General features: G+C 44.1%; 1 protein-coding gene across 5 annotated transcripts in view; it reads left to right on the forward strand.

Moving 5' to 3' along the window:
• RGL1 (ral guanine nucleotide dissociation stimulator like 1) overlaps window positions 1-21,036 on the forward strand; it is a 135,235-nt gene that overhangs the window by 5,936 nt on the left and 108,263 nt on the right. For 2 of the 5 annotated variants that reach the window (XM_042229195.1, XM_012187710.3), the window contains exon 3: window positions 12,609-12,686. The exons of the other annotated variants lie outside the window; for them this stretch is intronic. In XM_042229195.1, coding sequence (XP_042085129.1) covers window positions 12,609-12,686 — 78 coding nt within the window. The remainder of the gene's footprint in view (window positions 1-12,608; window positions 12,687-21,036) is intronic. 5 annotated transcript variants of the gene reach the window in all.

A 21,036-nucleotide genomic window follows, 5' to 3' on the forward strand; every position in this document is an offset into this window, starting at 1 on the left:
TGACTCTAAACCAAATTAGCATGAAGATGTTAGCTTATAAAGAAGAAGGGTACATGGGAGTGAGAAAAACTAATTAGCTATGATTACAGCTGTCTTACATCCTTTCTATAACAAAGGCAGGGCCCAAACAAAGGTAGTGATTATTCATTTTAACAACAACAACAGAAAAAATCATGGCAGTGAATTAACTTGCCTTAAAAAGCCCAGAGGTCCAATTGTTTTGAGTGTTGAGGAAACAAAGGCGATACATAAGTTAGAAAGTGTTGGCGAATGTTACCATCCCGTGTGGTCTGTGTGGTTGGAGGGCTCAGGAGCAGGGTTTTAGAATTTTTAGGAGATAAGCCTTAGAGAGGCCCTCAGTTTATAGTTTGTCATCCTTGTTTTCATCTAGGAAAACAGGCCCTTGGGTTGTCTTATTCTGGTATATCAGAATGTTTAATTTAAGCTTTAGAAAGTAAATTCCAAAATTTAGCAACCATCTGTAAAAGAACCAACTGGTATTTTTCATTTTGACCATGGGAACATGTTTCTAAAATAATCCAATATTATGGCATGTGGCCTCCACCCATCAGGAAGATATGGTAAATTTCAGTTGCCTGAGCTCTTGTTGTTACCTTGAGTCCTTTCACTGCTTTCAGAATCTTCTGGGGTCTGTGTAAGGAATATTTAGCACGTAAGCCAAGAATATCCATTTCAGTTCAGCAATTCTGGGGACACTCAGTCAAGTTCAAGATACATGTCTGTCCCCAGCAAATACATAACACTGTAATCATGAGGCCCATTAACTCCTTGTGCTTACAGTATACGTGTGGGCTCAGTTGTGTCCGACTCTTTGTGACCCCTTGGACCATAGCCCGCCAGGCTCCTCTGTGCATAGGATTATCCTGGTAAGAATACTGGAGTGGGTTGCCATTTCCTCCTCCAGAGGATCTTCCTGACCCAGGGATGAACCTGCGTCTCCTCCGTCTGCTGTATTGGCAGGCAGATTCTCGACCACTGCGCCACCTGGGAAGCCCCATAGTATATGTGCTGTTAAATTAATATTATAAACATATTTCATTCTTATTTCTGTCAAATTTTAAAGAAAAAATTCCTGGGGTTTTAAATTTAACACGGAAAGAAGAGCAATAAAGTCAGTACCCTGCCTTTCCCCTTTAGCTCTTAGCTTGGATTTTCCGCTGCCCCATCCCACTTATTTTGGTTTCCTTTGTCCACGGAATGCATATCCTTGTATGTATCCCCTTTCTACGTAATCAGAATCCTGTAGTGACTGACCTCTACACATTTTGCTCTAAAATATGCAGTAATAGGCTAAAATAAGTAAAATGTTTAAATTTCTCCCCAAATAGACTTTTTACAGGAAAGAAAAAAAAAAAAAGATGTCTGTGAACAGAGCAAGGCAAATACTGGTGAAATGGGGGAAGATAGGGAGTAGCTTTGTTTCATGAGAGACACTCAGCAGGCTCGTGTGTGGGCTGCTGATGAGCGTGGCTGTCCCCACAGAGTTGATCTGGAATCTGGAGTCTGGGCAGTTTCTGGGTTGTTTGCTAGTGAAACACCCACTGTGAACTCCCTCGCTGCTGTTGCCGCTGTGCGATTCTGTCATCTACATTGGAGTCTGCTAACCTCCCCTTTCATAGGATCCATTGATTCACCAACAGCCTACTTTATGCCAGACACCACGTTAAACCTTGGGAATTCAAAGTGATACAAGACACACCCCTTATTCTTCAAGAGATTTCAGGTAGTAGGGGAGACAGAAACGTAAGCTAACTACCATGTCTTGTGGTCAGTGTGACCAGTGCTGTGTGAGACATCTGCATTGGGTGTTAGGGGAGCCGAGAAGGGTGGTGTGTATATCAGGTGGGTGTGGGCACTCCTGGAAGGCTGCACGGAAGAAGGGTCCTTTTGTGGTGAGTTGATGGATGGTTAGGAGTTAGGTGAGGATATGGGGGGCACTGGAAGCAGGCAGTCCAGCCGGAGAACACAGTGTGGGAGAAAGTGTGGGGGCCAGAGAGGAGAGCCCCTTGTGAGGCTCACCCTGGGGAAGAGGGAGGGGTGCCTGGGCGGGCAGTGATGGGAAAGGACCCCAGAGAGCAGGGCTGGAGCCAGGGTCTGTGCTGAGCTGTGGAATTTTCTTGGTCCTGAGCACTGGGTTGTCATCACTGAAGGGCTTTCGGCAGAGTGGCTGGGTCAGATTTACATTTTAGAGAGATGACTGACAGCTGAGGGGTGGATGCCAGGGGAAGGAGCCGGACTAGGGAAGGAGGCTGAAGTGGTCATGAACTGAGGAAAAAGATAAGGACCTGGGTGAAACTGGGGCAGTGGAGCAAAGAGGGCGGGGAGTGTAGGGAGGACTGATGTTGAAGCTGAAACTCCAATACTTTGGCCACCTGGTGTGAAGAGCTGACTCATATGAAAAGACCCTGATGCTGGGAAAGATTGAAGGCAGGAGGAGAAGGGGACGACAGAGGATGAGATGGTTAGATGGCATCACCGACTCAATAGACATGAGTTTTTGAGTAAACTCCGGAAGTTGGTGAGGGACAGGGAGGCCTGGCGTGCTGCGGTCCATGGGGTCGCAAAAGTCGGACACGACTGAGAGACTGAACTGAACTGCAGTGTAGGGAGAGTGGTGGGAGTAGGGGCAGATGAGGGAAGGCCTGGCAGGCGTGGATCTTAGCCACCTGGGGTTCAGAGAGCAGGTCAGAAGCCTTCTGGCTTTCTAGGGTCAGCGGCACCCTCTTCTCATTGGATGAAATGTCCTGGGGACTTCAAGGCAGGCTTGCTCCATGTAAACACTAGCCAATGTCCTGTCAGCATGCCCCAAAGACCAGACCCAGGAGTGCCTGCTGCGTCCTATCCAGAGACGCAGTCTCGGATCTGGCTTATGAACGGGGGGCAGCAGGCACTGCTTGTTTCTCAGATTTCAGAGTTCTTTGAAGAGCTTGTGGTTTCTGTGTGTGTGTGTGTGTGTGTGTGTGTGTGTGTGTGTGTGTGTGTTTCTTTTTCCTTCTAAAGTCTTCTGTTTCCTTACAAACTAAACAGATTGAATCTGTAGGCCACAGAGAGAGAATAAATATGGAACCCACAGGACTATGATTACAGAGTTGTATTTTAGACAACGGCAGTTAAAGTTATAATTGTGTTGTTAGAGACACAAGAAATTTTATGGTTAGGTGTTCTGGTCTCTTTCTTTCTCCCTGGTCGATGTCTTTAAACTCTTTCTATTTATTCTGGCTGTTGGCATGACCGCTCTCAGAGGCTCAGTCTGATTGCTGACTCTACTCATACAAAAGAAGAAATTTGGTAAGATCTAATGCTTCCTTTCGGGGCTTCCCTGGTGGCTCAGACTGTAAAGGATCTACCTGTAATGCAGGCGACCTGGGTTTGATCCCTGGGTAAGGAAGATCCCCTGGTGAAGGGAATGGCAACCCACTCCAGTATTCTTGCCTAGGAAATCCCATGGACAGAGGAGCCTGATGGGCTACAGTCCATGGGGTCACAAAAGAGTTGGACACGACTGAGCGACTAAATAGTGCTTCCTTAGTTTGCCACCTACCACAGTCCCAATCTTTCTCTCTTATACACACACACAGACACGCACACACCGTAAATTGAAACGTCTTTTGGTGTTGTATTTTTTTAGGATTTGGTGCATCTTTCTAGTGTCATTTCATGACCTCTATATAACTGATCAAAGCCTAACTTTGTCCTCTTTTGCTTGGTTTCTCTTGTGTTATTATTGGGATCGATTAAGTTTCTTCTATTTAGGAACTGTCTTCAGTTTAAAAAGGGTATAAATGAAAGGAGGAAGGAATAAAGGTAGGAAAAGATTACATTAGGTGGAAGACACCTCCTTGGATCAAATCCCGCTAGTCTTGTGCAGAGAGAGAGAGAGGCATGTCTTCTACTGCTGATCCTTTGGGCTTAACACTGTGGAAGTACCTGCGCCTTTTCACCGATGTGGCTGTGTCCTGTGTTTCAATGAATGGGGTTTTTGCGTGGCTTGGTTCCTCAGAGCCATCTTTATATCATGCCGTGTGCGACTGACTTCTGAGGATAATGATGGTGGTGGTTGGGAGTGGGCTGGTGTGTTGTTGGTGGCTCTGTATTTCCTTCCACCCTCACAGAATCATTACCCTACATTTTCTAGAGTTTAATTGCTTGTACCATCTGTGGTCCATTCATTTGAATTCATTTCCACACAGTTAATCTCATCCCATGTTCACTCCTCCAGACAGTCTTTGTTTGTTTGCTCTTTTCAGCAAGGAATTGAGCGATTTAACTTTTCTCCCTTTGTTTCATTTCCTGCTGATTTTAATACCCATCCTCAGCTTTTATAAAAGCAAAGCCAAGGCTGGGTCCTTCCAGCTTCATCGTTCTAAAGACCGTCTGAAGGCCACAGACAAACCGTTTCTGCTAAAAGTAGAATGTCTCTGGTCAGTAAAGCCATCAGCTGAGGCTCTTGGCAGCTCCCTTGGTAGCAACTGTTCTTTAGTCAGGTGCTGTTCTTCTGCCCGTGACTTCTGTCACTGCTGGTGACAGAGCTAGAAATCTGTGGACGATTTCTAACAAAAGTGCATGTAATGGATGTAGGTAAAGACAATTGAAACTAGATTTGACATTGGCTGAAAATGAAATGCTTCATAGTCCTGGCTCTTCTAATTAAAGTTGCAGTCCTTGAAATTCTTTATGGAGATAACGGATCCTCCCAAATAGCAAATTCAGGAAATCGGAAGCATTTGGTTAGTTTGTGAAGCATAGGAAAACATTTGCTATCTTCCATCCAAATATTGACTCCTCCTAATGACACAACACAATGAGCCTATCTGTTTTACACCCGGCTTAACCAGGAATGAACAGGGCCCAGAGCCATCAGGTCCTGGCTGGGGAATCAGTTCAGGGTTCTTTCAGCCTGGCTTGGAGCCTTTGCAGGAGACGGCACCTCCTACTTGCTCTTTCTTTGCAGGGTTTTTCTTTCCAGCAGGGGCGCCAGTTGAGGGAGGTAACTCATGCCCTGGTCATGAGTCTGTGCTTTGGCGCCAGACAGACTTGAATCCAGAGCTGGCCTCTTCCTGTGTGTGGCAATGTGAGCTTGAGCTCTGAAGTTACTTCTCTCAGCCCAAGTTCTTCGCCTGGAAAGGGAGAAAATTAGCAGTCCCCTCTGGACAGAATTACTGTGAGGAGGGAGTTGTGTAGGTGAGGTGCTTGGCCCTGAGCCTAGGGTATGGTCTGCCCTTCCTCACTGTGGGAAGTGAGGCTCCCATGAGGACCCCACTGTCTGGGAACCCTTTTGAAAACCCCACCATGGAACCGTGTAGAGGTGTGGGTCCCCCTGATGCTTGCTGCTGTATAGAAATCAGACCGCTTGACTAAGACACGGTCTTAGAGACGCTCTGTGTCCCTGACATCCCTTTCTCATTTTGCACATCTGGGAGGAAGGGCTGTGGCAGGGTTTAGTAATCCTTGTTTATTGGAAGTAGTATGCATCATTGTGTTTTCTCTGCCTGGCTGCCTGTACGGTGAAAGGCGATTATGGCCTGGGCTCCAGTATTTCGCATTTCAGATTCCTTCAGTTTTCCTCTGTAGTTAATTTGTCAGTGTTCTGACTTTTTATGCTTTAAAAATATTTTGTGACTTAACAATGGGCTATATTCTGTCTTCTGCATTTGCTGTTTCTGCCTGAAAAATGGGAAGGTAGGAAACGATTTTTTAAAAAAAATTACTTGGTAAACATGCTAATCATTCTTTATTGGACATAATGTGGAATGTGAGTAAGTTGTGCTTGCACAAATTGGAATAAAGACTAAATTTCTCATTGGGCCACATGTTGTGAAGTTAGCTAATGCAGTACTGGAGCCCCAAACTGGGGATGAACTAAATTTCTCCTGAGGTTGTGACTTTTAGAATGTCACATGACCATATAAATCGTCACTTTCCTGATCTGTGAAACGGAAATACTCCTTCTGCCCTTGGGTTTTGTGAGGATCATATGAGTTAATGCATATATGCTAAGTCACTTCAGTTGTGTCTGACTCTTTATGACCCTGTGGACTATAGCCTGCCAGGCTCCTCTGTCCATGGGATTCTCCAGGCAAGAATACTGGAGTGGGTTGCCATGCCCTCTTCCAGAGGGTCTTCCCAACCGAGGAACTGAACCTACATCTCTTATGCCTCCTGCATTGGCAGGCGGGTTCTTTATCACTGGTGCCACCTGGGAAGCCCAGTGTATATAAAAGTACTTTAAAATATGTAAATGATTATACAAATACAAGGATATTCTTATTGTTAACTCAGGCTGTTTATTTTTTTTCCTGTCTTCATCACCTAAATGCTTAACAGGCGTATGGTCTGTTGCCTTTCTTCCCTCATCCCAGAGGGAATCTTTTCTGCATTTTTCCCCTCCCATTTGCTAATAACCTAATGATATCTTTATGTTTAGCAAGTAGTAGTGTTTCCTCTCCCACAACCATTGTTCCTGCTGGTACTGGTATTCTAGGTGCTTTGAAAGTGCAGACAAGGCTTCTCTCAACAGATTGGACGTGGAAACAAATACCCCAGACTCACAAGATTCTGGCCAAATGCAGTAAATATCCTGCACATGAAAACCTACTTTCTCTTTCTTTTCTTATTTTCTCTCTAGTAGGATTTTGTTTTGAGGTAGTGGCTGTTGCTTTTCTCTCTCTCTCTCTCTCTCTCTCTCTCTGGGATACTTTTAATTTGTTGCAGAGAAGGACAGTAAAGTTAATACACCAAGGAATGGAAAGTGCTTCCAGCCTTTCAGAGCTGCTGGAAAGTCAACACTTGCTTTGAGGCCAAATCCTGATGTGGGACTTGAACTCATGACCTAATAATGCCAGAGGCGAAATGTTGCCAGCCAGCCCACGCAGGCTCTCATAAGATGCGGACATTTAAAATACTTCCTTTGAGTAGTCCCGTTGTTGCCTTCTGGGTTCTCGTCTCTCTTTTAGCCTTTTCTTGCGGCATTCCTGGCTTCCCTGTTAGGAATACAATTTTAGTTTTTAGATCTATTTTTTTTCTCACTGTCTTCCCATTTGCTTTTGACAGTCTCTTCCTTCTTGCTTTCCATTTCTCCTGGGTGAGTTCCTTGTTTTGTTCCTGTTCCTTCCTGTCCTTCCTCTGGACTAAAAATAGTCTCCAAGGTCCCTGGCTTGTTGCCCACAAACTTGACCTTCCTGCTATTCATCCAGGGTCCTCCGTGAGTATCTTAAGATCCTTTACTATGCTCTCAAGATAATCAGACTCCTGCATCCATTCTCTGTTGTTTACACCTCTTCTCAGCTGACTTATGGGGCTAACTGACCCTTGTCCCCAGGGCTGTAACTGAAAACTAAATCTCTTGTACAAAGATGCTGAATAAGCGATTTGCTCACGTTAAAGTGTTACTGACAGACACTGAATTCTCTTGGCATGTGCTGACTCTGTGGGTGGTACAGAAGGAGAAGGCATCTCACACAGTGGTTCGAGGTGCTTGTGTAACATCTGTCTCTGCGGAGCAGTGGTGTCACGACCCGCTGAGCCCAGGAACCAGCGTTTTCATCCATCATGCTGCTTGTGGATACCCCCAGGGGGACCTGCTGCCACTTGACTCCCACAGAAGTGTTTCTCAGGGAGCTAAAGTTGGTTAAAGCGTTTCTTCGTGAACATTCCTTGGTCAGAATTGAAAGGTTATGATATTCTTTACAAAGAGTGACTTTCTGTCCAGTGTTGACCTAGACAATCCACAAATGAGTGTGTCTGCTCTAGGGATAAAGGCTTGTAAAACTTTAGATGACTGGGCTGAAAAGTGCTGATCGTGGCAGCTCCGATCTCAGCACCCAGCCCTAACCTGAACTCCCTGTTTTGCTAAGAGTTACAGCAGCAGGGCGAGTGATACTTTTCTGTGTGGCAGATGAAGGCTTAAAAGGTTTCTTTCCATCTGTCTGTCCCTCCAACTCCCTACGTGGGTTATGTCACCATGAAAAGAACTAGCCCTACTCTTTGTTGAGAACACAGAGCTGTAGATTTCATCACCTGTGGTGGGGTCCACGCTTATATGCAGCGCTGTCTTCCTCCTGACCCTGCTGATGCCACTGTGTCAGCCTGCAGTGCTTTTCTGTTCAGACTGACCAATAAACGACTTATCTTTCAAGTCCCAGCTCAAATGCCACCTGTACTCTTCTACTTGCTCCCTGTTCTGGAATAATTATCCTTTTATCTGAGTCTTTTTAGCACTGTACGAAAAGCTCAATTACAGCACTTATCACACTGTATCCTTTTTTTTTTTTTTCAAATATTTTTCTTTACCCTGTTCATTTGAGTACCTCAAGGGGAGAGAGTGGGACCATATTTAATTTTTTTTCATATTTAATTAATCATCATATTCCCATCACAGGGAACCATGTCCATGCCACAGTCAGTACCACTTAGTAAGCATTCTTATAAGTCGTTTGACCTAAACTCTAATAAAACATGTGTCTTCGTGATCTTTTTTTTTGGCCATTTGATAAGGATGTAAATCTCATTCTTTGAATCAAAAAGGAAAATATTGAATAGGTAAGCTAGATCTGATTTATGTTTTATACTTCAACGAATGACACAAGAAAAAAAGAACAATGCTGATTTTGCCTAATTTTTGTCACCATTGCTTCTTCTACATATTTCATGGTCTTATGAAATTGATTGAACTATTATGGAGAACTCTCGAGGTAGAATGACATGGTATTTAAAGTTAACCCACAAGGGCTTCCCTGGTAGCTCAGATGGTAAAGAAACTGCCTGCAGTGCAGGAGACCTGGGTTTGATCCCTGGGTCAGGAAGATCCCCTGGAGAAAGGAATGACTATCCACTCCATTGTTCTTGCCTGGAGAATTCCAGGGACAAAGGAGACAGACAGACGGACAGACACACACAGACACACACACACACACACCCACACACACAGACAGACAGACAGACACACACACACACACACACACACACAGAGGCTTCTTGGTGACGTATAGGTTTGAGTCATGGGTCATGGATAAACCTCTGGGAACTCAGTTCTGCTTTGGATTCTAAAGTTATTTTACTTACATTATATTTTTACTTACAATATATTTTCCCATGTTTTATTTAATCTCTTATCTGAGGGCTGCAATTTTTTTCAAGCTTGTATTAGCCTGATATCAAACCACTTTGGCTTTGTTCTGTAGAATACATTTTTTGTAAAGGGATCTGACACCCTCCACGCTCAAAGGCACTAGGGTTACGCAGGTAATGATAAAGCTGCTTCTCTGAGATTTTGGGGGCAGGCTTGTTATGTGTGGCACTTTCTAGGGTGTGTGTCTCTTAACAGAATTCATTGACAAGAAGGGATTTAAAAGTAAGTGACGTAAATTATACTTCATTGTATAGCATGATAGTGTCTGAAGACTTTTCAGTTTTCATTAGTAAAACTCAGCTCTCTGCTCTCAAAGTTTCCTCTGCTGTGTGGTCTTAGATTCTTAACTCTTACGTTTCTACTTCAGGCAAAGCGTAAAGCCTATCCTGGGAGTTTTCAGGAGTCCAGCTGTTGTTAAGTGTTTCCTTTGGGCCATTCCAGTGCAGCTGGCTGTGCCACGCTCAGGTTTTCTGGCTGCTCCTGGTCCTTCTTGCCTTTTATACAAGCAGGTTATCCTTACCTTTGTCTTTTTAATAGGGATTCAGTGGCCTGTATGTTTGCTTTGGAGCAGAACAAAGAACCTTTTTAAAGCAATATTATTCTTGAAAGAGTGATTCCACAACATGATCCATATTATTTTTACAAGAAGAGAAAAAAAAGATCACCCATAAATTTTACGGCAGTAACCCAGTCTTTAAACTTTCACTTTTTGTCTTCTAGTCTTCAGTTCATAGGCACACAGTTCAACATAGTTGCAGTCATACTATTTATTCAGCTTTTTTAATCAGCAAGTTTTTTTTTTTTTTTTTCCAGAACAGATTCTCTAAAAGTTACTTTCTGGTTTGAATCTTATGTGACATTTGTGCTATTTCGGATGTCACAGACAAAAGAATGCATTTGGACTTTGAGGAGTTTCAGAGTGATACTGCTTATTACTGGTGAACGAGCCGCCTGTCTGTTCTTCCTTGTGAAATCTCCCATCTGTTATCAGAGCTTTCACGAGGAGCCCGTGAACACAGTGTGAGATGAGGATGCGTGAGCATCTCTACCATGAGGTTCAGCAGGTGTGGATGGCTCCCCTCCTTTCTGCTACAGGGCACCATCGTGGGTCCTGCTGCCCTGGGGGGGCGTGTGTGGCACCAGAACTCTCAGGGCATCCCTGTTCAGTGTGGTAGCTGCTAGCCTCAGGTGCCTGTACCGTCCATGGAGTTTTCCAGGCCAGAATACTGGAGTGGGTAGCCTTTCCCTTCTCCAGGGGATCTTCCCAACCCAGGGATTGAACCCAGGTCTCCTGCATTGCAGGCAGGTTCTTTAGCAGCTGAGCCACAAGGGAAGTCCAAGAATACTGGAGTGGGTAGCCTTTCCCTTCTCCAAGGGATCTTCCCAACCCAGGAATTGAACCCAGGTCTCCTGCATTGCAGGTGGATTCTTTACCAGCTGAGCCACCAGAGAAGCCCCCTGTGCCTGTGGAGCACGTGAAATGTGACTAGTCTGAACTGTTCTCTGCCTGCAAAGTCCACATCATATTTCATTTGATGAACATACTGTAAAAGAACTTAGTCATTTTCTATAGCGGTCATATGTTGAAATGATAGTATTTTGATGTAATGGGTTATATAATATATACTGTAAAAATGAATTTCACCTGTTTCTATTTACTTTTTTTTTAATGTGGCTACTAGCAACTTTAGAACTATAAATTGTGGCTGGCACTGTCTTTCTGTTGGACAGTGTTTTTCTTGGGCCTTGCGTTTCAGAATGCAGGGTGTAGTTTATGAGTGTTCTGCAGTCAGTTTAGTGGGTCAAAAATCAGTATTCTAAAATGAGAACAGAATGACATAAAAATATTAGAATGGCATTGCTGTGAAAGTTGTTTTAAATATGTATGTGTAGGTACTGAGTCATGCGTAAGGGCATCTTTCCTTTTTACTTTGAATCGTGGCTAAAAACTTTGAAGCTCATTGTCCTAGTGGGGTCCAGCTTAAATATAGTGTGTCACCAGGAGGCTTGGCCTGCCTTGTAAGAGGGCAGGTTGCAATGAGCAACACCATATGGATTTTAGGTCTGGTTGGTGGCAGCTCTTCCAGAACAATCCAAGGAAAGCAGACCCAGCAGGAGGTGGACCTGAGCGGGGGTGCACCTCAGGGGACCCCCAGAGTGAAGGGTGAGCTAAGAATGATTCCAGTTCTGTCGGCGGGCATCTGGACCTGTGTTCTAAGCACTAACATGTCCCTGGAGCCCCGGAGTGACTTTCATCTGATGAATTGTTTCTTGAAGATGTCTTCAGAATTGCCTTATGGGTGGAGTTACTTTCTAAGAAGCAGGGTGGTTTCTTAAGGACCTTGGAGCCAGGCTGGGTTAGACAAGGGATCTCTTTGACCTTTAGATCCTCCACCCACCGTGTCCTGTTGAAATCAGAAGAGGCTGTACTCTCCTGTAGCCTCACACCATCCTCTTCCCTCTTCACAGAGAGAAGTCATGTGCTTATAGTATGCAAGATGCACAGTCACCGGGACTGTGTCTTGGGCTGGGTTCTAAATAAAGGACACTTAAAGCCACAGGGACAGGAGGGAGAAAAGGCTCCAAAAATGAAGTTTATGGGATTACTTGGGCCTTGTGTTTATTCTGACAGTTGTAAAAATTCTTTGGGGCTGACCCATTTTTCCTTTCTTAATTAAAAAAAAAAAAATTTGGCAGGCAAGAGGAAGAAATGTAAAACATGTGACTAATACTTCAGCTTTTTCTCCTGGAGCCAGATTCTTTAAAATTATACCTTAGATATGCTTGATGTTTTGAAAACGATTGCCCACAAAAGCCACCAAACATTTGTTTCTGAAACTTGTAGGCTTAGATGGCATTCATTTTCAGTAAAGAGTCCAAAAGCACAATATTTAGGAGTTACTGAACTGAAATCTTTGGAGATTTCGCTCTGGTGAATCAGATTACCCCAGGAACTGGCAGAGGGCCAGGCAGCCTTTCGCCTCTTGCTTGAGTATTTCCAGCCCTGTTGGTAGTTACCCAGAGTCTGTGAGGGAGTTAGACTAAATGACCTCCAAGATCCCTTGTAGATGGAAAGTACTGTGATCGCAGTGCGGTGACGTACTGAATTGGCAAGCAGGAGCTGTGTGTATGTGGACCTCTTATTCTGTAGCCATCACAAATAGTTCATCCTTTCATCCCTTCACTTGCTCATTCAAACTTGAGCCCCAACTATGTGCCTGGTATTGTTCTTGGTCTCTCTAGGAAGCTCATGGAATTTTCGAGCACTTGTCACAGTAGATTTGAAGGTGTCTGAAGTTCAGTTCCAATCTCTCATGTTATTTCCTGTGTCTCATCTTTACACACACCACACTTAACTTCACTAGGCTACATTCCTTTCCTAGGGCCTTACCCCCGTACCCCCACCTCCAACCTCACTGTTGGCTCTATCTGAAATGCCCTCTTTTTCCCTAATCTCCAGTGCAAATCCCAGCCATCGATCAGATTCCAACTCACATGCCATTCCTTCCGCGAATCCACTTTGGTTTCCCCAGGAGTGGTAAGTTATCCTTTCCTGAGTTCTGTAGCACTTTGTACTGATCTTGTGATACCACATGTAATCATATCAGGTTGAACAGTATGAGATAGCCCTATTAGTCAGTTAAAAATGGTTGAATATTGCCATGTAAAATGGCAATTATATGGTTCTAATATTAGGAGTGTTCACGTATGGAACTTAAATTAGGTCTCTTTACACATGTACTATACTCATGATTCATGTTTAGCTAGGATTCCTTGGTCTTCTTATTTTTTGTAGTATTAAACTAAATCACGTTTGACTTGTACTTGGAGAGGAGATTTTTTTAAACCGTTTTAAATTAATTGATTACTTTATCAGTTTTGGTTGCACTGGGTCTTTGTTGCTGTGCTCATGCTTTTCTGCTAGTTGCCTTGCGTGGGGGCTGCTCTTCGATTTAGTGCGAGGGCTTCTTTCTGTGGTGGCTTCTCCTGTTGCAGAGGATGGGCTCTGGGGCTCGGACTTCAGTGTTTGTGTCTCGAGAGCTTTCGGGTGTGGGCTCAGTGGTTGTGGCACACGGGCTTAGTTGTACCGCGGCATGTGGGATCTTCCTGGACCAGTGATCAAACCTGTGTCCCCTTCGTTGGCAGGTGGATTCTTAACCACTGGATCACCCGGGAAGTCCCAAGAGTTGATTTTAAAAATATCTAATTGTAGAAAATATTTATTTTTATTAAATTTAATTTTGTTAGACTTTTAGCTGATATTTCCCAGTTGTTATGTTTTAATTTTTTTAAACAACAGGTTTATTTATTTTTCTTTTCTTTTTTCTTTTCTTTTAAAATTGTTTGGCCATGCCATGCAGCCTGTGAGATCTTAGTTCCCCGACCAGGGACTGAATCTGTACCCCCTGCAATGGAAGTGCAGTCTTAACCACTGGAGAGCCTGGGAAGTCCCATATGTTCAGTTTTTTTTTTTTTTTTAAATTAAAATTCTGATTCTGTAAGTCATAGTTATCTGGCCTTCCTCGATGGCACAGTGGTAAAAAATCTACCTCAGTGCAGGAGACACAAGAGACTCAGGTTTGATCCCTGGGTTGGGAAGACCCCTTGGAGTAGGAAAATGGCAACCCATTCCAGTATTCTTGCCAGGAGAATCCCATGGACAGAAGAGCCTGGCAGGATATAGTCCATGGAGTTGCAAAGAGTTGGACTTGACTGAGCACACAAGTAGTTATCTGCTTCATTTGTTACAATGATTTAATCAACATGTCCAAAGATAAAACTTTTGTTACGTAACTAGAGACATTCCTCACTCTTAGCTGTGTGAAGTGTGCTCAGTCAAGTCTCTTTGCAACCCCATGGACTGTAGCCCGGCAGGCTCCTCTGTCCATGGGATTTCTCAGGCAAGAATACTGGAGTGGGTTGCCCTTTCTTACTCCAGGAAATCTTCCTGACACAGGGACTGAATCTGAGTCTCTATGTCTCCTGCATTGGCAGGCGGATTCTTTAGCACTCTGTCACCTGGGAAGCCCGCTCCTAGCAGTACTAATTGACATTGCTTCACATTCAGCATTCCCTGACTGTTCGATTGGAATACAGATCTAACCAGTTCTGCAGCTGTTCGACTTGTTGGGCTCCATCATTTCCAATAGATCTAGGGAGAGAGCTGGTGGGATGGTTTTTTGAATCTGTGGGTGTCATGTTTGCAGCATTCCTTTTTTCTTGCCTTGAGTCAGAATAGGGTGGAAAGTTAGTTTGATCTGATTTTGTTTTTCTCAGTGATTTCAGGAGAAGGCAATTGCAACCGGCTCCAGGACTCTCGCCTGGAAAATCCCATGGGCGGAGGAGCCTGATAGGCTGCAGTCCATGGGGTCGCTAGGAGTCAGACACGACTGAGTGACTTCACTTTCACTTTTCACTTTCATGCATTGGAGAAGGAAATGGCAACCCACTCCAGTGTTCTTGCCTGGAGGATCCCAGGGACGGGGGAGCCTGGTGGGCTGCTGTCTGTCTATGGGGTCGCACAGAGTCGGACACGACTGAAGCGATTTAGCAGCAGCAGCAGCAGTGATTTCATGTGAGTGCCAAGTGGTCACTGCTGACTACCATGTGGGATATTGGCAACAGTGGTTTGTAGGCAGACCAGTTCTTTGTTTCTAGTCCACCTTAAATTCTCTCTGAAAAGCGGTGTTTTCTTGTTGCTGGGCTTCAGACACTTGTATCTTTCTCTGCTTCTGTGAGGATTCCATTCATCAATATTATGATCACATCTGCTGTTCTTTCAGTGCTCTTCAGGCTGTTTATCTGGCTCTGGAGACATGAAGTCTCTTAAAGGGCTAAGTGCTTTCTTAGTATCGCCTTCTCTATCGTGGGCTCTAGTTTCCTTTTCATCATGCTGGTCCTGCCCTTTTTCCAGTTAGGAGATCATTTGCCTTGATAGTGAAGATGGGGAGTGAAGTAGTTCTCTTTTCTCTCTCTTATCAGTTACAATTACCCCACCTATCAGCAATGAACTGCTCCTTCCTCATTTTACTCCTCATAGAGCTGAAAAATGCTCTTCAACTTGACCTTCACATTTTCCTAAGACTCTGTTCGTTATGACTGCTGACTTTCATGTTACCCTGCTTTTAGCTAAGTAGAGAGCCTCCATTATGTGCCCTTCTTTCTGTCTCTAATAATTTGGGAAACCCGTAAAGCCTCCTTGATTTCTTTAAATTTTTATTTCACATTTGGAGTATTTGTCCTGTTTCAGGAAGGTGGATGCTGAGAGCAGGCTCTTACCTAACACTTGGAAATGAGTTGTCGGAGGAGACACACATGCTGGCAAAGCAAGAGACTTTGTTGGGAAGGGGCACCCGGGCGGAGAGCAGGAGGGCAAGGAAACCTGGGAGAACTGTTCTGCCCAGGGCTTGCAGTCCAAGGCTTTATGGTGATGGGATTCATTTCCAGGTTGTCTCTGGCCAATTATTCTGACTCATTCTCTGTCACTCTCTTCTACTTCTGCCTTCAGTCTTTCTTTTCTGCATCAGGATCTTTTCCAGTGAGTCGGCTCTTCTCATCAGATGGCCAAAGTATTGGAGCTTCAGCATGAGTCCTTCCAATGAGTATTAGGAGTTGATTTCCTTTAAGATTGACTGGTTTGATCTCATTGCTGTCCAGGGGACTCTCAAGAGTCTTCTCCAGCACCGCAGTTTGAAAGCATCAGTTCTTGGCTGAGTGATGCTTGTGCCACCAGGAGGGCAGTAAACAGCCTTGTCATACTCCTTTCTCAGTACTGAACCAGTCAGTTGTTGCATACAAGGTTCTAACTGTTGCTTCTTGACCTGCATGCAGGTTTCTCAGGAGATATGTAAGATAGTCTGGTATTTCCATCTCCTTAAGAGTTTTCCAGTTCGTCATGATCGACCCAGTCACAGGCATTAGTGTAGTCAATGAAACAGAGGTAGATGCTTTTCTGGAATTCTCTTGCTTCCTCTATGATTCAGTGGATGTTGGCAATTTGATCTCTGGTTCCTGTGCCTCTTCTAAACCCAGTTTGGACATCTGGAAGTTCTCCATTACGTAACGTTGAAGCCTAGCATGCAGGATTTTGAGTGTAACCTTACTAGCATGGGAGATGACTGCAATTGTCCAGTGGTTTGAATGTTCTTTGGTACTGCCCTTCTTGGGAATTGGGATGAGCATTGACATTTCCAGTCCAGTGGCCACTGCTGGAAACAGTTTATAAACTGAAGCTTTAATACTTTGGCCACGTGATACGAAGAGCCGACTCATTGCAAAAGACCCTGATGCTGGGAAAGATTGAAGGGAAGAGGAAAAGGGGATGACAGAGGATGAGATGATTGGATGGCATCATGGCCTCAGTGGACATGAGTTTGAGCAGACTCCAAGGACAGTAAGGTCATATTCAGGAGACAAGAAGGCAGAGCCCAGTTGGTGTAGAGGTCAGGAAAAGTGTAGTTAGAGAGGTAAGAGGGAGAAACAGGCTAGTTCATCATCACAGAATACAAGGGAGGCCAAAGTTTTAACTTAAGAGGCTTACGTGAAAGGGCTTAGCACGTGGCTCAGAAGTAAAGAATCTGCCTGCAGTGCAGGAGACCCGGGAGACATGGTTTGATTGGTCAGGAAAATCCACTGGAGGAGGAAATTGCATTCCACTCCAGTATTCTTACCTGGGAAATCCCATGGACAGAGGAGCCCGGCAGGCTGTAGTCTCTGGGGGTCCCAAAGAGTCAGACATGGCTGAGTGACTAAGTATGCACGCACGTACTCTAGAAAATAAGCAGAATAACACTCCCTCACTTTTGGTTATTTCAACTTTCTAGAGCATACTTAAAAAGTGAAAGGTATTGAAAAAATTATCAGAGTAGCCCAAATAGCTCTCACTCCATAGGAAAGAGCATCATCTTTAATACCACATTAATTCCTAATATGTAACAGAATAGGTTATTCATGTATAGTGATAATATGGTTTTCTTTTACAGTTGGATAGATGTGGCAAATTTGAAGGGAGCGGGGCTTTTGGAGGCAGACACGTTCGTAATAACAAAAATGGACAAACCAGTGGAAAGCTATGTTCAAATGTCACTGTCCAGTGAGGGCTTCCCTAACCGCTCATTTAAATTGCAAGCCTCTCTCACCCTGGAACTCCCCCACTTTAGCTTCACCCTCCTTGTCATTTAACCACTGTCTAACCTGCTGTTTTGTTTATAATTGATTGACGGATTGATTGCCTCTCTATGTGATTTCCAAGAGGGCGTGGGTTTTGGACCTCTCCTTCCCCCACCACTGTCTTCCCAGAGCCTAGCAGCACCTTGCAGAGAAGACACAATGAGTATTTATTTGTTGAATAAATGAATGAGAGAAAGTGATGGTTAGATACCAGCCATTGAACTATGTGGGATCATTTACTTTTGGAAAAAGCACTGCTCTCTGTCAGTGTTTCTGGGGGTGCATATACAATCCCTCATAGCATCAGTGGGCTCACGGAGCTATGAATGAAAGTTTAAATCATGCTCAGTATATTCTTTTTCTGAAGGCAAAAAACCAGAGACATTTCCATTGAGTTAATACGACTTTTAGAATGTCGGTGTTTCAAAGATCTCTCATTGAGAAAACAACTCTTTTTATGTTGAACATAAAATTTCCCCATGAATGATTGCTATTACGTGATTTAAATGTACTGGTTTGTTAAAAATTTGATTTTTTTCCTCCCTTGACCTCATTCATACCCTGAACAGTTTCCTTCCAGGGCTATTGGAAGGAAATGCTAAAGGTATTGCCTCCTTCCTTTCCAGTCTCAGAGTCCTCTGACCAGAAGGTATGGAGTTAGTTAGATGTGGGGCTACAGAGAAGTATGTGATGGCTAGACTTTGTTGTTGTTTAATCTCTAAGTTGTGTCCAGCTCATTTGTGACCTCATGGACTGTAGCTTACCAGGCTGTTCTGTCCATGGGATTTCCCAGAAGAATACTGGAGTGGGTTGCCATTTCCTTTCCCAGGGGACCTTCCCTACCCAGGGATTGAACCTGCATCTCCTGCGTTGGCAGGAATATTTACTACTATGCCACCTGGGAAGCCTAGATTTAAAAATGACTGAATTAGAAACTCTCACTTATTTTGTTTCCACACTGTACTACTGCTTTATTATATGATACTGGTGGCCCGATTGTGTCTCTCATGCCTTTTTCGCAAAATGAATCAGTAAAGTTGGCCTCCTGTATTTGCCGGTTCCCTGTCTGCAGATTCAACTAACTGTGGATGTTAAGATATTGTGTGTGTCGGGGGGAACTTCAGAAAGTACCGGAAAGCAAAACTTGAATTTGCCACTTCAGCAACTATTTACATAGTATTTGCATTGTATTCAGTTCAGTTCAGTCACTCAGTCGTGTCCAACTCTTTGCGACCCCATGAATTGCAGCATGCCAGGCCTCCCTGTCCATCACCAACTCCCCAGAGTTCACTCAAACTCACGTCCATTGAGTCGGTGATGCCATCCAGCCATCTCATCCTCGGTCGTCCCCTTCTCCTCCTGTCCCCAATTCCTCCCTCCCAGCCTCAGAGTCTTTTTCAATGAGTCCACTCTTCTCATGAGGTGGCCAAAGTACTGGAGTTTCAACTTTAGCATCATTCCTTCCAAAGAACACCCAGGACTGATCTCCTTTAGAATGGACTTGTTGGATCTCCTTGCATTGTAATCAGTTTAGTTCAGTTTAGTCACTCAGTCGTGTCCGACTCTTCGCGACCCCATGAATCGCAGCACGCCAGGCCTCCCTGTCCATCACCAACTCCCGGAGTTCACTCAGATTCACGTCCATCGAGTCAGTGATGCCATCCAGCCATCTCATCCTCGGTCATCCCCTACTCCTCCTGCCCCCAATCCCTCCCAGCATCAGAGTCTTTTTAAATGAGTCAACTCTTCTCATGAGGTGGCCAAAGTACTGGAGTTTCAGCTTTAGCATCATTCCTTCCAAAGAAATTCCAGGGCTGATCTCCTTCAGAATGGATTGGTTGGATCTCCTTGCAGTCCAAGGGACTCTCAAGAGTCTTCTGCAACACCACAGTTCAAAAGCATCAATTCTTTGGCACTCAGCTTTCTCCACATTCCAACTCTCGCATCCATACGTGACCACAGGAAAAACCATAGCCTTGACTAGACTAGAAAAACCTAGCCTTGGCAAAGTAATGTCTCTGCTTTTGAATATGCTATCTAGGTTGGTCATAACTTTTCTTCCAAGGACTAAGTGTCTTTTAATTTCATGGCTGCAGTCACCATCTGCAGTGATTTTGGAGCCCCCCCAAAATAAAGTCTGACACTGTTTCCATTGTTTCCCCATCTATTTCCCATGAAGTGATGGGACCAGATGCCATGATCTTCGTTTTCTGAATGTTGAGCTTTAAGCCAACTTTTTCACTCTCCTCTTTCACTTTCATCAAGAGGCTTTTAGTTCCTCTTCACTTTCTGCCATAAGGGTGGTGTCATCTGCTTGTCTGAAGTTATTGATATTTCTCCCAGCAATCTTGATTCCAGCTTGTGTTTCTTCCAGTCCAGCATTTCTCATGATGTACTCTGCATATAAGTTGAATAAGCAGGGTGACAATATACAGCCTTGACGTACTCCTTTTCCTATTTGGAACCAGTCTGTTGTTCCATGTCCAGTTCTAACTGTTGCTTCCTGACCTGCATACAGATTTCTCAAGAGGCAGGTCAGGTGGTCTGGTATTCCCATCTCTTAAAGAATTTTCCACAGTTTATTGTGATCCACACAGTCAAAGGCTTTGGCATAGTCTATAAAACAGAAATAGATGTTTTTCTGGAACTCTCTTGCTTTTTCCATGATCCAGCAGATGTTGGCAATTTGATCTCTGGTTCCTCTGCCTTTTCTAAAACCAGCTTGAACATCAGGAAGTTCACGGTTCACATAATTGCTAAAGCCTGGCTATTTTGAGCGTTACTTTACTAGCGGGTGAGATGAGTGCAATTGTGTGGTAGTTTGAGCATTCTTTGGCATTGCCTTTCTTTGGGATTGGAATGAAAACTGACCTTTTCCAGTCCTGTGGCCACTGCTGAGTTTTCCAAATTTGCTGACATATTAAGTGCAGCACTTTCACAGCATCTTTCAGGATTTGAAATAGCTCCACTGGAATGCCATCACCTCCACTTGCTTTGTTCGTAGTGATGCTTCCTAAGGCCCACTTGACTTCACATTCCAGGATGTCTGGCTCTAGATGAGTGATCACACCATCATGATTATCCAGGTCGTGAAGATCTTTTTGTACAGTTCTGTGTATTCTTGCCACCTCTTCTTAATATCTTCTGCTTCTGTTAGGTCCATACCATTTCTGTCCTTTATCGAGCCCATCTTTGCATGAAATGTTCCCTTGGTATCTCTAATTTTCTTGAAGAGATCTCTAGTCTTTCCCATTCTGTTCTTTTCCTCTATTTCTTTGCACTGATCGCTGAAGAAGGCTTTTTTATCTCTCTTTGCTATTCTTTAGAATTCTGCATTCAGATGCTTATATCTTTCCTTTTCTCCTTTGCTTTTCGCCTTTCTTCTTTTCACAGCTATTTGTAAGGCCTCCCCAGACAGCCATTTTGTTTTTTTGCATTTCTTTTCCATGGGGATGGTCTTGATCCCTGTCTCCTATACAGTGTCACGAACCTCATTCCATAGTTCATCAGGCACTCTGTCTATCAGATCTAGGCCCTTATATCTATTTCTCACTTCCACTGTATAATCATAAGGGATTTGATTGAGGTCATACTTGAATGGTCTAGCGGTTTTCCCTACTTTCTTCAATTTGAGTCTGAATTTGGTAATAAGGAGTTCATGATCTGAGCCACAGTCATCTCCTGGTCTTGTTTTTGCTGACTGTATAGAGCTTCTCCGT

This window comes from Ovis aries, chromosome 12, assembly GCF_016772045.2.
Source record: "Ovis aries strain OAR_USU_Benz2616 breed Rambouillet chromosome 12, ARS-UI_Ramb_v3.0, whole genome shotgun sequence".
Lineage (NCBI taxonomy): Eukaryota > Metazoa > Chordata > Mammalia > Artiodactyla > Bovidae > Ovis > Ovis aries.